At 44.7% G+C, this 15,209-nt stretch overlaps 1 protein-coding gene across 1 annotated transcript in view; it reads left to right on the top strand.

Moving 5' to 3' along the window:
• The first annotated feature begins 2,988 nt into the window (after positions 1-2,988).
• LOC109898158 (protein Niban 1-like) overlaps positions 2,989-15,209 on the top strand; it is a 40,908-nt gene continuing 28,687 nt past the window's right edge. Inside the window, exon 1 of the mRNA XM_020492995.2 lies at positions 2,989-3,260. Within this exon, the coding sequence (XP_020348584.1) occupies positions 3,206-3,260 (55 nt within the window). The 5' untranslated portion in view covers positions 2,989-3,205. The remainder of the gene's footprint in view (positions 3,261-15,209) is intronic.

The raw sequence follows: 15,209 nt of genomic DNA, 5'->3' as shown, positions 1-15,209 counted from the left end.
TTTCTTTCTTTCTTTTTTTCTTTCAGAGGACCTGATGACTCCTTGCTGTCCCCAGTCTACCTGGCCGTGCTGCTGCTTCAGTTTCAAATGTTCTGCCTGCGGCGCTGGAACCCTGACCTGTTCACCGGACGTGCTACCTGTCCCAGACCTGCTGTTTTCAACTCTCTAGAGACAGCAGGAGCGGTAGAGATACTCTGAATGATCGGCTATGAAAAGCCAACTGACATTTTCTCCTGAGGTGCTGACCTGTTGCACCCTCGACAACCACTGTGATTATTATCATTTGACCCTGCTGGTCATCTATGAACATTTGAACATCTTGGCCATGTTCTATTATAATCTCCAGAAGAGGACTGGCCACCCCTCATAGCCTGGTTCCTCTCTAGGTTTCTTCCTAGGTTCTAGGGAGTTTTCCCTAGCCACCGTGCTTCTACACCTGCATTGCTTGCTGTTTGGGGTTTTAGGCTGGTATTCTGTACAGCACTTTGAGATATCAGCTGATGTAAGAAGGGCTTCATAAATAAATTTGATTTGATTTGAAAACCTGTTTGCAATTATGCTAGCACAGCTGGAAACTGTTGTCCTGATTAAAGAATGGGTAGTTGTTTTCTGTTTTGTGTGTTTACACCTTACTGTTTCGTTCACTCTCTTTGTTGTTTTGTTATTCAGTGTTCAGTTGATTTATTAAATATTAACATGGACACATACCACGCTGCGCATTGGTCCGATCTTGACTACTCTTCCTCAGATGACGAGGAGAACCATTACAGAACTACCCACCACAAAAGGACCAAGCAGCGTGGTAACCAGGAGCAGCAGAACTATCTGGAGAAATGGACATGGGAGGAGATACTGGATGGTAAGGGACCCTGGGCACAGGCAGGGGAATATCGGCGCCCCAGGGAAGAGCTGGAGGCAGCTAAAGCAGAGCGGCGGTGATATGAGGAGTTAGCACGGCAGCACAACAGGCACGCGAGGCAGCCCCAAAAATGTCTTGGGGGTGGGCACACGGGGAGTGTGGCTAAGTCAGGTAGGATACCTGAGCCAACTCCCCATGCTTACCGTGGCGGGCGTCGTACTGGTCAGGCACCGTGTTATGCGGTGGAGCGCACGGTGTCCCCAGTACGCGTACTTAGCCCGGTGCGCTACATCCCAGCTCCCCGCATCTGCCGGGCTAGGGTGAGGATCCAGCCAGGGCGGATGGTGCCAGCCCTGCTCTCCAGACAGCCAGTGCGTCTCCTCGGGCCAGGATATCCTGCACCGGCGCTGCACACTGTGTCTCTGCACAGCCCAGTGCGTCCTGTGCCTGCTCTCCGCACGTGTCGGGCTAGAGTCAGCATCCAGCCAGGACGGGTTGTGCAGGCCATTAGTTCGAGACCTCCAGTGCGCCTCCACGGCCCTGTGTATCCTGTGCCTCCTCCATGCACCAGGCCTCCTGTGGCAGCCCCACGCACCAGGCTGTCTCTCCGTCTCCTCCCTCCAGAGTCTCCCGCCTGTCCGGCACTGCCAGAGTCTCCCGCCTGTCCTGCGCTGCCAGAGCCTCACGCCTGTCCGGCACTGCCAGAGTCGCCCGTCTATTCGGGGCCCGCTGCAAGAGTCCCCAGTCCGAGGTCGGCGGCGAGTGTCGCCGCTCCAAAGGCGCCACTTAAGTGGGCCGAGACTAAGCTGGAGTGAGGTCCACGTCCCACGCCAGAGCCGCCACCGCGGACAGATGCCCACCCAGACCCTCCCCTATGGGGTTAGGTTTTGCGGCCGGAGTCTGCACCTTTGGGGGGGGTACCTTAGTTCCTTTGTTAGGTTTCTTGTTTAGGTTGGTCAGGGCGTGAGTTGGGGTGGGCATTCTATGTATTCTAATTTTCTATGTGTTTGGCCTGGTATGGTTCTCAATCAGAGGCAGCTGTCAATCGTTGTCTCTGATTGAGAACCATATTTAGGTAGACTGTTTTTCCCACTTGATTTGAGGGTAGTTGTTTTCTGTTTTGTGTGTTTGCACCTTACAGGTCTGTTTCATTCACTCTCTTTGTTGTTTTGTTATTCAGTGTTCAGTTGATTTATTAAATATTAACATGGACACATATCACGCTGCACATTGGTCCGATCTTGACTACTCTTCCTCAGATGACGAGGAGAACCGTTACATTGTCGAGATTGACATAGTTTATGTATTGTAGTGTTGAAAACCCAGACCATGATAATGAAGTGCCCGAAGTAGGTGTTTTGTTTATTGGTTGTGTGATGCATTTGCACAGAAACCTGTTGGTGGAAAATTTGTTGCATATATTTTATACAATTACAAATGTGGCATCAACATTTTGAAAATCTGATCCCCCTAGCTGATCATTGTCTGCAACCAGCTCTGGTCGTGAAGTAATGAAACAGGCAGGGTGAGTGAGCCCATCTGTTGTGGTCGGCTAACTCTGAACCTTCAGGCAGTAGCCCTGCCTGGCATCAATTGTGCCACAATAGCACGTTGCAAAGCTGATATCAACGTTTGAAAACTTAGGGTCGTTACATTTGTTATTCGTCGTCGTAAACATTATATTGAGTTCATTATATGAGGGGGAGGGTGATCAATTCATTTTACAGTACAAGGGGAGGGTCATGTGAAAATATGTTTTAAGTTGGGGAGGGGGGGTGATATTTTTTCTATGACAGCTTGAGTTGGACAAGCCCCAACTGGTCTTAAACATTATATTGAGTAAATGTTATGAGGGGGAACCTGTTCAATTCATTTTTACAGTACAAGGGGAAGGTCATGTGAAAACATTTTTCAATTGTGGGGAGGGGGGTGATATTGTTTTATGACAGCTTGAGTTGGACAAGCTCCCCCCTAAATGAAAGATTGATTGAGGCTGCCTGCTCCCATTTTGTGGGAATCGGCTGTTTGGTGTGTTGTATTTTCCATACCAGACTGAGGTTATTATTTTGCCTCCTGGCGTGAAGCAATACGAATCTACATATTTAGGGGCCGATGAATAAACGAGATGATGAACGAGAACGAGGAAGTCGCGCTTGTGGGATGGGGAGTTCACAATACAGCTGAAATGTCCACTCAATCCACGCCGCCTGTCATTGAATGACAGTCACTGAGCGGAAGACAGAGGCGTCTCCACCGTGCGGCGTCACGATTGATGCGACACAGTACACCTGAGGAGTGAACGATACCTGCGGAGAGTAGACTCTTCTCCAAAACCAGCTCGCCAACATGGGGTTATCACCTTCTAGTCTCCTAGATGAACATGGATCCAACTACATACGAGGTAAAGGAACACTTTTCCAAAATGATTATATGTGCTCATACTTTGTCTGCTCCAGACGCGGTTGCGTGGTAGCCTGTACCTGCGAGAGTGACAAGATTATGCAACTCTGATTTCCGCTGACAAATTTTACAAACCAATTGATTGAACTTTTTTTTATTCACACCGTCTTCAATATTTTGTTCCACTGTCGCATAGGCTGCTACCCACTGGGCAAAGACGTGAGTATAACGTCTAGTTTTGTTTTAGGTTCATTTGGTTGAAATGACTTGGAAACAATGTTGATTCAACCAGTTTTTGCCCAGTAGTTAGCTTGATTTGGTCTTTGTGAGTGGAACTGTTTTTTCTATTCATAATATCTTTTCACCTGATATGCTTGGTCAAGAAAATACAGATACAGTGCCTTCGGAAAGTATTCAAACCCCTTGACTTTTCCCAGATTTTGTTATGTTACAGCCTTATTCGCCGATTGATTAACAAAAAAAAAGCATCACCCATCTACACACAATACCCCATAATGACAAAGCGAAAACAGGTTTTTAGAATTTTTTGCAAATGTATTAAAAATATAAAACATAAATACCTTATTTACATAAGTATTCAGACCCTTTGCTTTGAGCTTCGAAATTGAGCTCAGGTGCATCCTGTTTCTACAACTTGATTGGAGTCCACCTATGGTAAATTCAATTGATTGGACATGATTTGGAAAGGCACACACCTGTCTATATAAGGTTGACAGTGCATGTCAGAGCATAAACCAAGCCATGAGGTTCAGCCATGAGGTTGAAGGAATTGTCCGTAGAGCTACGAGGCAGGATTGTGTCGAGGCACAGATCTGGGGAAGAGTACAAAACATTTCTACTGCATTGAAGGTCCCCAGGAACTCCATCATTCTTAAATGGAAGAAGTTTGGAACAACAAAGACTCTTCCTAGAGCTGGCCGCCCGGCCAAACTTAACAATCGGGGGAGAAGGGCTTTGGTCAGGGAGGTGACCAAGAACTGATGGTCACTCTGACAGAGCCCTAGAGTTTCTCTGTTGAGATGGGAGAACCTTCCAGAAGGACAACAATCTCTGCAGCACTCCACCAAATCAGGCCTTTATGGTAGAGGGGCCCAGACAGAAGCGACTCCTCAGTAAAAGGCACATGACAGCCCGCTTGGAGTTTGCAAAAAAAGGCATCTAAAGAAACAAGATTCTGCTTCAGAGCACTCAGGTCCTCAGACTGGGGCGAAGGTTCACCTTCCAACAGGACAACGACCCTAAGCACACAGCCAAGACAACACAGGAGTGGCTTCGGGACAAGTCTCAATGTCCTTGAGTGGCCAAGCCAGAGCCCGGACTTGAACCCGATCGAACGATCTGGAGAGACCCCCCAAAAAATAACTGTGCAGCAATGCGCCCCATCCAACCTGAGAGAGCTTGAGAGGGTCTGCAGAGAAGAATGGGAGAAACTCCCCAAATACAGGTGTGCCAAGCTTGTAGCGTCATACCCACAAGCAAATTAAGAAGGAAAGTTATTTTAACAAGGCACACTTGTTAATTGAAATGCATGAAGGTGGTTGAGAGAATGCCAAGAGTGTGCAAAGCTGTCATTAAGGCAAAGGGTGGCTACTTTGAAGAATCTAAAATTTTAAAATATTTTGATTTGTTCAACACTGTTTTGTTACTACATGATTCCATATGTGTTATTTAATAGTTTTGATGTCTTCACTATTATTCTACAGTGTAGAAAATAGTAAAAATAAAGAAAAACCATGGAATGAGTAGGTTTGTCAACTTTTGATTGGTACTGTATGTTTGACTAGCACTTGATGATCCTACTATGTAGAAAGATCAAATCACCAATTGCTTGGTCATTGTCATCTGAGAAAGATCAAAAGTTCAAAATCTGCAGGAGGCGTGGATGGTCACTGGTGTGATGTGATGTGGCTGTAGGATACATCATGCTACATCACTAGCCTGAGACAGACTGGGGATGTGGAGAGAACAGCAAATAAACATACATCGGAGCATAGGAGGATGTCATGGGAATTATAGAGTAGCTTCATGGAACCTTCCTGAAATAACCTTTTGGAGTTTCACCCTAGTCCTGGTTCTGCTGTTTGACTGTATCTGGCAGGGCTTTATCAAGTCAGGTCACCCCTTCTAGCCGTGCAGGCAGCTGAAAAGTGAGAAGCAGTCCTGGACCTGTTTTACCTTTCTCTCTTCAGGTTACCATGGTGTCTATTGAGAAACTTATGGGTGGGGACTGTGGACAAAGGATTATTATCTCTCTCTTTCTCTCATTCATTGTGTGTGTGTGTGTTAGCAGGTGCTAATGGACAGTGCCCTGCGGATGTTAAGCTTTGACCATGTCATTCTCTACCATAAACAACGATCTGAAATGAATAATGATAGAGATTTGCATAATTGTACATTAATAGTGATGTGCCGATATGACATTTTTGGTCGATACTGATATCCAATACCCCCCCCCCCCCCAAAAAAAAACCCGATACCGATAACCTCTATTTAAAATTTTAGCTGCCTTTTAAGCATTCTAGTACAGTTAAATAGTTTGTATGTCCCCATTACCAGTAAAACGTCATCAAAACCTCTTTCTTTCACTAACTTGCTGTGTTTTATTGTGCATTTGTTCAGTCGTTTCATTCTCAACCAGGATTTCATCATACATGTCAAGCAGTGAAGTTTCAGCTCTGTCTGTCCGTGGCCTCCCTTCCTCGGTGTGCATTGTCACTGTGTCCGATTCCATCTTGTCCAGCTGTGTATGTAACATTTCACATAAACCATGTTTCTTGTCTGCATCGAAGTAGAGGCCCTTGTACATAGCATCGAGGATGGTGGCGACACAGTAAAGAGAGAATGCCACCGAATCGCTTGTGCACAGTCTGTCGGCAGTTTTGCTGAGCAGGCGATTCAATGTCATGACGGAGGGTATCACATCGGCTGCAGGCGCAGTTGGTGAGTTTATTTCTTGAGTCAGTTGATTGAATGGAGCTAGCTAGTGTGTTCATGTTTCAAACATGTTCTCAAATGCCATTGAAATGGCAGCAGCAGTATGACAAGCAGCACATTCATGAGCATGCAATACGACTTTCCTCAGTACGAAATACTCGACGAGCCACTGCTGTCAGACTCCGCATGCTCATGGGGCTGATATTGCTGGTCCAAATTGTCAGCCGTGAAGCTAATAGCAGTTACTGTGTAACTCCGGTAGGACAACATCTGAAAAATAGCGCACTTGGTAGTGCAACGGTGCTCGACCAGTCGGTGAAAGCCAACATCACCCACGACAAAGAACAGTTGATTGCTCGACTTGTTGACTGCTCAATCCACACAGCAGACATTGTGGGCTAGGTTAGGAATGCTGTGTTGCATGTGTAGCGCCAAATTTTACGTGGCGTCATTACGTCATGTACCTACGTTATATAGGTATACACATCAGCTTTGACATCGGTTTTGCACATCGGCGTTAAACTAGATAGACATCGGGCCGATTCCGATATGTTAACCGATATATCGTGCAGCCCTACAAATTGATGCTAAAGATTCCTTTACATATACGATATGACAAAGAAAAAAGGTCTGATGAAAATATGTGAGTTAAGTCCGTCACAGATCTTTGGATCAGGGTTTCCCAAACTCAGTCGTGGGTGAACAGGGAGTACAGGAGGGGGCTGAGCACGCACCCTTGTGGGGCCCCAGTGTTGAGGGTCAGTGAGGTGGAGATGTTGTTTCCTACCTTCTCCACCTGGGGGCTGCCTGTCAGAAGTCCAGGACCCAATTGCACAGGGCGGGGTTGAGGCCCACGGCCTCCAACTTGATGATGAGCTCGGAGGGTGCTGTGTTGTTGAATGCTGAGCTGTAGTCAATGAACAGCATTCTTACATAGGTATTCCTCTTGTCCAGATGGAATAGGGCAGTGTGATGGCGATTGCATCGTCTGTGAACCTGTTAGGGCGATATGCAAACTGAAGTGGGTCTAGGGTGGCCGGTAAGGTGGCGGTGATATGATCCTTGACTAGTCTCTCAAAGCACTTCAAGATGACAGAAGTGAGTGCTACGGGGCAGTAGTCATTTAGTTCAGTTATCTTTACCTTCTTGGGTACAGGAAAAATGGTGGCCATCTTGAAGCATGTGGGAACAGCAGACTGGGGTAGAGAGCGATTGAATATGTCTGTAAACACACCAGCCAGCTGGTCTGCACATGCTCTGAGTACACGGCCAGGGATGCCGTCTGGGGCAGCAGCCTTGCAAGGGTTAACATATTTAAATATTTTACTCACGGAAAAGGAGAGGCGCAGTTCTTGTTAGTTTGCCGCGACAGTGGCACTGTGTTATTTTCAAATTGGGCAAAAAGAGTTTAGCTTGTCTGGAAGCATGACGTCGGTGTTCGTGACATGGCTGGTTTTGTTTTAGTAGTCCGTGATTTCCTGTAGACCCTGCCACATACGAGACGTATGTGTCTGAGCCGTTGAATTGCGACTCCTTTGTCCCTGTACTGGCATTTCGCTTGTTTAATTGCCTTGCTGAGGGAATAACTACACTGTTTATATTCAGCCATATTCTCAGACCTCTTTCCATCGTTAAATGCGGTGGTTCGCGCTTTCAGTTTTGAGCGAATGCCGCAATCCATTCACAGTTTCTGGTTAGGGTAGATTTTAATAGTCACAGTGGGTACAACATCTCCAATGAAATTCCTTATACCTTTTCTCAAATTTGCTTTGTTAAAATCCCCAGCTACAATAAATGCAGCCTCAGGATATATGGTTTCCAGGTTACATAGAGTCCAGTGGAGTTCCTTGAGGGCCATTTTGGTGTCTGCTTGAGGGGGAATGTACACAGCTGTGATGATAACTGACGAGAATTCTCTTGGAAGGTTATATGGTTGGCATTTGATTGTGAGGAATTCTGGGTCGGGTGAACAGAAGGACTCGAGTTCCTGTATGTTGTTATGATTACACCATGAGTCGTTAATCATGAAGCATACACCCCCGTACTTCCTCTTCCCAGAGAGGTGTTTATCTCTGTCGGCGCGATGCATGGAGAAGCCCGGTGGCTGTACCGATTCCAACAACATATCCCGAGAGAGCCATGTTTCCGTGAAACAGAGAATGTTACGATCTTTGTCTCTCTGGAAGGCAACCTTTGCTTGAATTTTGTCTACCTTGTTGTCAAGAGACTGGACATTGACAAGTAGTATATTCAGGAGCAGTTGGCGATGTGTACGTCTACGGAGCCTGACCAGGAGGCCTTTCCATCTGCCCCTTCTGCAGCGCCATTGTCTTGGGTCTGCTTCTGGGATTAGGTCCATTGTCCTCGGTGGTGGTCCAAACAGAGGATCTGCTTTGGGAAAGTCTTATTCCTGGTCGTACCATTGGTAAGTTGATGTCGCTCTTATATCCAAAAGTTCTTCCTGGCTGTATGTAATAAGAATGAAGATTTCCTGGGGTAACGATGGAAGAAATAATACATAAAAAACATAGTTTCCTATGGACTCGAAGCGAGGCAACCATCTCTGTCGGCACCATCTCACAAGTGATAGGCTAATATTGTCACTCATCAGACTATTTTTGATTTAATCTTGTCTTTACATACACTAAATAATATATGTGTGACATTTATTTTGATTTAGAATGGACCATTATCATGCACCTGTTTCGAAACAGGGGCAGGGGAAAAGAATGCATGTCATCTATTCACTTAAATAGCGAATGGAGGATGCTATCCCCGTGGTTCATTTTCATGCCAGCCAGATAGGCTAAACTAATGTTATAAAGATAAGCAATGTGCTTAATATTAGGAAAGTTAATAAGTAAATATATTATGCCTAGCCTATAGAAAGCTGATGGGATCATTCTCATTTTAATAGAAGCAATCACTCTGTTTTCTCTCGCAATTGCATAGCCTATAGAAATGTTGCGCAACATGAGCTCATGGGCTCTCATTACGTGTTTGATTCGATTTTTGATTACATTTGCAATGATGTCAGAGTGATTAGAGGGATAATAGAGTGCTGAGTACCAGGCAGTTAGCAAGACTGGTAGGATACCAATGACCATCAGCAACATCAGAGCATGGAGGAGCCTTATTACCACAACTAAATGGTCACGTGGAATTTGACTGCCTTCGTGACCTCCTGTGTGGCGGTTATAAGGTCACCGCAACAGCCCTAGGCACACTACGTCATTTCAACATGGATAATTGGGTAATATATGTTGAAAGAGAAAAACCCTTGAATGAGAAGGGGTGTCCAAACTTTTGACTGGTACTGTACATTTAGGTGCAAGTGACCAAATCCATTTGAGATTCTGCACAGTAGTTTTAAGGGTACAAATTCAACATATTTTATGAAAAGTTTGTCTGTTGAAATTTGGTTACCCTGATGACATAGTCCTGTGTTTGAAATTTCACCCTCAAAACAGGCGAATCTTGTGACAAGATTCCATGTCACAATACGTTGACAAATTACATTGAAACAATGCTGATTCAACCAGTTTGTGCCCCATGGGTTGTGACCCCTTGAGCAAGAGAGAGAGTGAGAGTCAGAGCGAGAGAGAGCGAGAGCCAAAGAGACAGAGACTGGATGACCTTGGGCTCAATAAAGAGAAAATGTAAAGCTTCCAAAGCTCATAGTGAAACCGGGAGCAGTATCACACCCCCCAAAAATGTGAGCTTAGCAGCTCAGGTATGGCTGTGGCTAGGACCAGGTGGTGTTTTTTTTAAACCTATTTGTTCTCCACTATCCTGAACTACTATACATTGTCTTGCAGGTTGTAATTCTAAAGTTGTGCTGCATACAGTAGTTGTAAAGAAAAGACACTTCATGTCCACAAAAGCCCTCTTACTCAACATCCCAGGCTTTTCCTCATTGTGAGGACAAAGATGCCTATTATATTACACAGTGCAGAGATATATTTTTCATTGGGGAAATATTAGACTTGCTTCTCAGAGTCAATACATCACTTGAGGTAGCCAGTACAGCAACACTATTGGTGACTGATACTGAGGAGCAGGTCATGACGATTAATAGAACACACCTCACAATCTCATCTGAGCACAGAACCCTTTTTACTTGTGACAACACCCACTCCACAGAATTAGGCTGCAGAACCTCCTTTCCATAATGCAATAAATGGGGTTGCGGATGGATGATGTAATGGTATAGCCGGTTGAGCTTGCCCTCCTTCAACAGAACACTATTTACACACAATTGTAAACTTCCCCCTTGTGAGCCAGCTCTGGATTGGCCAGCCTGATCGCTGGAAACTTAGTATGTAAAACCACAACTGATTATCATTATTTTACCTTTCAAAGCTTGGCAGATATGCAAACGCTATGGGACAGGCTGGCAGCCAGCGGGGGAGTGTGTGACTAGTAGGGTTGCACATTGAGGAATACTCAGGTAGAAACTTTCCATGGGAATAAACATAAATATGCAAATTAAAACCATTTTAAATGATTTTTGCATTGGATATATTTCCATATCAAATGGAGACAAACCTACCTTTTAAGTAGACAATTGCAAATGATTAAATCCTTCCAATAGAAATAAATGTAGTTACGAATTTTACTTTTTAATGAAATTAGTTGACTCTTCACAGGGGATGATTGAATGATCCCTAATGATCCATCGCATCTCCCAAAATCATTTTCAGCATACATCTGTTAAATGATAGTCTAGAAACTAAAGCTCTGGTTGTCTTCCTCTCAGGCTTCCATGTCTTCTCCCTGGACCTCAATGTCCACCTCTTGAACATCAGACTGAGGCCTCATCTTCACTGTCACTTTCCAACCTTGTTGAGGATAGATTGTTGTCAGGCTCAAAGCCTCAAATTTTCCCAGATGGCCACCAATTTTTAAACCCTTGTATTGGTCAGCCTATTGCGTGCTTTGGTGTGTGTTCCCAAACAAGGACCAGTTGCGATCTGAGGCGGCTGATGTTGGGATTTGGAGGATGATGGAGGCAACAGGGGAAAGAGCTTCAGATCCACAAAGTCCCTTCCACCAGGTGGCTGATGAGATATGTTGGCACGACTGCCATATTGCATCTCCATCCCAAAGCCCTTGTTACACACGCCTCTTAGAGAGGGAATGGAACATCCTGTTACACTCACCGCCCCGTGGAGTGAAAGAGGTATGTGACTGTAGGTGCAGGAAAAGATAAGAGGCAGAATATATTACCGTTAACAGGGAATTTATTTCTTCACACAGTAATTTGGGAGAAAAGGGGCTACCTAACTGGCACACTAACCAAAATACAGGGGATGGGCCACCCAGGTCTTACCTAGTGTGCATAGACATAGTACATACTAGAGGTATATCTATGCCTGCAGGACTCTTGCCTAAGCACGCCCAAGGTTCCTTCCCCCCTGGGAACAAATGAAACAGAATAATACCAACAAAGTGAACAATTTCACTTATAAAAAACACAGTCCTATGGCATACACAAACATCAGCAGGACCAGATACAACATACTTTACAAAAATTCATACAGACCAACAACAAAACACAGGACATACCAAGAAGCTCTCTCTTCCTTACAAATGAACACTGGCTTTTAAAGCTGCAGATGGAGTCGGTAATTGAAAACAGATGTATCTCCTGACGAGAGGGCGGGGTCAGAGCTCCAATCATCAATGGGGCCGACCAATCAGCTGCTTAGGACTTCAGGAAGCCATTTCCTGAAATACACACCTAAGTACATACAAACCCACAACAACACAGAAACTGGGGAACGTAACACCTTGCTTGGAAGTGTACTTCGCCATCCTGCCAAGAACATTGCCCACATCCAGGTCGAGGTGAAGAGACACGGTAGTGATGACACAATAGGTCTTGTTGATCTCTACACCAGACAGGATGCTCTTGCCAGCATACTTGGGATCCAACATGTACAGTACACTGCGGCGTCAATGGGCTTCAGGCAGAAGTCTATATGCTTTTTGATGTATTTCAGAACTGCAGTTTCCTCTGCTTGGAGCAACAGTGAAGTGGGCAGGGCAGTACAGATTTCTTCTCGTACATCTGCAAGCAGAGTCTGAACATCAGACAGGATAGTATTGTCTCCCTCAATCCGTGCAATGGTTACTGCTATAGGTTTCAGGAGTTTCAGGCTGCTTACCACTCTCTCCCAAAATACATAATCTAGGATGATCCTCTTGATGGGGCTGTCTGTATCAGCAGACTGTGATATGGCCATTTCTTGGAGACTCCTTCCACTCCAGGAGACTGTCAAACATTATGACAACACCACCCCAACGGGTGTTCAATGTGGTGCTCTTATTCTTCTCACTTTGCCTGGTGAGGTAGATTGCTGCTATAACTTGATGACCCTTCACATACCTAACCATTTCCTTGGTTCTCTTGTAGAGCGTATCCATTGTTTTCAGTGCCATGATGTCCTTGAGGAGCTGATTCAATGCATGAGCAGCACAGCCAATGGGTGTGATGTGAGGGTAGGACTCCTCCGTTTTAGACCAAGCAGCCTTCATGTTCGCAGCATTGTCTGTCACCAATGCAAATACCTTCTGTGGGTCAAGGTCATTGACTGCCTTCAGCTCAACAGCAATGTAGAGACCGGTGTGTCTGTTGTCCCTTGTGTCTGTGCTCTTGTAGAATACTAGTTGAGGGGTGGAGATTATATAGTCAATTATTCCTTGCCCACGAACATTCGACCACCCATCAGAGATGATTGCAATACCATCTGCTTTCTCTATGATTTGCTTGACCTTCACTTGAACTCTGTTGAACTCTGCATCCAACAAATGAGTAGATTAAGCATATCTGGTTGGAGGGGGTCTATGCTGGGTGAAGAACATTCAGAAATCTCTTCCAATACACATTGCCTGTGAGCATCAGAGGTGAACCAGTTGCATACACAGCTCGAGTATGACATTCATCAGCAATTCTCTGACTACGTCTTTCCATTGAGTCAAAAAAACTTCTGATTCCAGGAGTACCATGAGCTGTTGCTATTGATAAGGTGTGTGATTCATCATAGAAGTAGAGGGACTTTTGTCAGAGGTTGCTTGTTGTGAGCGCTGAGGAAACTTTATGCACTTGGCCAGATGATTCTGCATTTGGCACAGTATTTGCAAATGTACACAGCTTTTCCTTCCATATTAACTGCAGTGAAATGTCTCCACACATCAGATAGTGCCGTGGCATTTTCAAATCAAAGTCAAATCAAAGTTTATTTGTCACATGTGCTGAATACAACAGGTGTAGACCTTACAGTGAAATGCTTACTTATAATGTGCACTTGGTTAGGACTTGTAAGTAAAAAAATAGGTATTAGGTAAACAATAGATACGTAAAGAAATACAAAAGAAAAAGAAAACAGTGAAAATAACAGTAGCGAGGCAATATATAGTTGGTACCGGTACAGAGTCAATGTGTGGGGGCACCGGTTAGTTGGGCTAATTGAGGTAATATGTACATATAGTTAAAGTGAGTATGCATAGATGAAAAACAGAGAGTAGCAGCAGCGTAAAAGAGGAGGTTGGCAGGTGAGGGGTGGCGGGACACAATGCAAATAGTCCGGGTAGCCAATGTGCGGGGGGCACCGATTAGTTGGGCTAATTGAGGTGATATTTGCGTGAATGTGTAGTTAAAGTGACCATGAATAGATGATAAACAGAGAGTAGCAGCAGCGTAAAAGAGGGGTTGGCGGAGGGGGAGTGGCGGGACACAATGCAAATAGTCCGGGTAGCCATTTGATTAGCTGTTCAGGAGTCTTATGGCTTGGGGGTAAAAGCTGTTGATAAGCCTTATGATCCTAGACTTGGCGCTCTGGTACCGCTTGCCATGCGGTAGCAGAGAGAACAGTCTATGGCTGGGGTCTTTGACCATTTTTAGGGCCTTCCTCTGACACTGCCTGGTGTAGAGGTCCTAGATGGCAGGCAGCTTAACCCCAGTGATGTACTGGGTTGTACGCACTACACTCTGTAGTGCCTTGCGATTGTAGGCTGAGCAGTTGCCGTACCAGGCAGTGATGCAACCAATGCTCTCGATGTTGCAGAAAAAGTTGTCGTGCCCTCTTCACGTCATTTTCCTGTAAAGATTAGAAGAAAATGAGTACAAAAATAATAAATACAATTCCATGTACAGATAAGTATTTAAGCAGTTAGATTAAACTACTCGTTTGTAAGATACATGTTTAAGTTAAACTAACTAGCAGTTATTGTTAACAAGTTAGAAATGATTTAAACACACTTAGCTGTAGGCTACTATTTACTAGTTAACAAAAATGTATGCATGTCATATAAATATATTCACCCCACCCAGTATTGTAATCAAAACTTACCAGAAAGCATGTAGTCCTTGGCTCAGACAGTGTAGTGGTGTGGGCTCAATAGGATCTCATTAGTGTGCAAGATCTTGAGAATCAGCTGTACATGTGATGGAAGAATGCACTGTGCATACAGAGGCTGACCAGGTTGCAATTCCATTGATTTGGGGATAGTTTAACCAAAATATGCCACAAGACCTAGAATTGCCTTATGTGTATCCCTCAAAAAAATTTGCGCTGTTATAAGCTTACTTTTTTGATGAATTCAAGCAAAATACCCCCAAATTCCAGGGCTTAACTTTGAGAGAAAATAAGAACATTTACCAGAAAGTTTCTGACCCTTTGCAACCCTAATGACTAGCAGTCTGTCTTGTTGACACAAGCACACACACACACACACACACACACATGCTACTTCAGAGGCTGAGCATAAGGTCTTCAGAATGTCGCCCACACAATGACTGAGACGTGACAGAAACATTCATTTGTGTGACAATCATTCACTTTCCTTTACTGCTTGTGACATGAACGTTAAGAATGCTTTAGCATCTTTATTCTCTAGTCTAGGGAGAATGGCTTTATAGATGAGGTTATATGGATCAAGTGATGTGACATGTCATGTAACCTACCTCCCACTTGTGGGAGTTGATAGACAC

The sequence above is a fragment of the Oncorhynchus kisutch genome, linkage group LG10, assembly GCF_002021735.2.
Source record: "Oncorhynchus kisutch isolate 150728-3 linkage group LG10, Okis_V2, whole genome shotgun sequence".
Lineage (NCBI taxonomy): Eukaryota > Metazoa > Chordata > Actinopteri > Salmoniformes > Salmonidae > Oncorhynchus > Oncorhynchus kisutch.
This window is presented reverse-complemented; position numbering and strand designations above follow the sequence as displayed.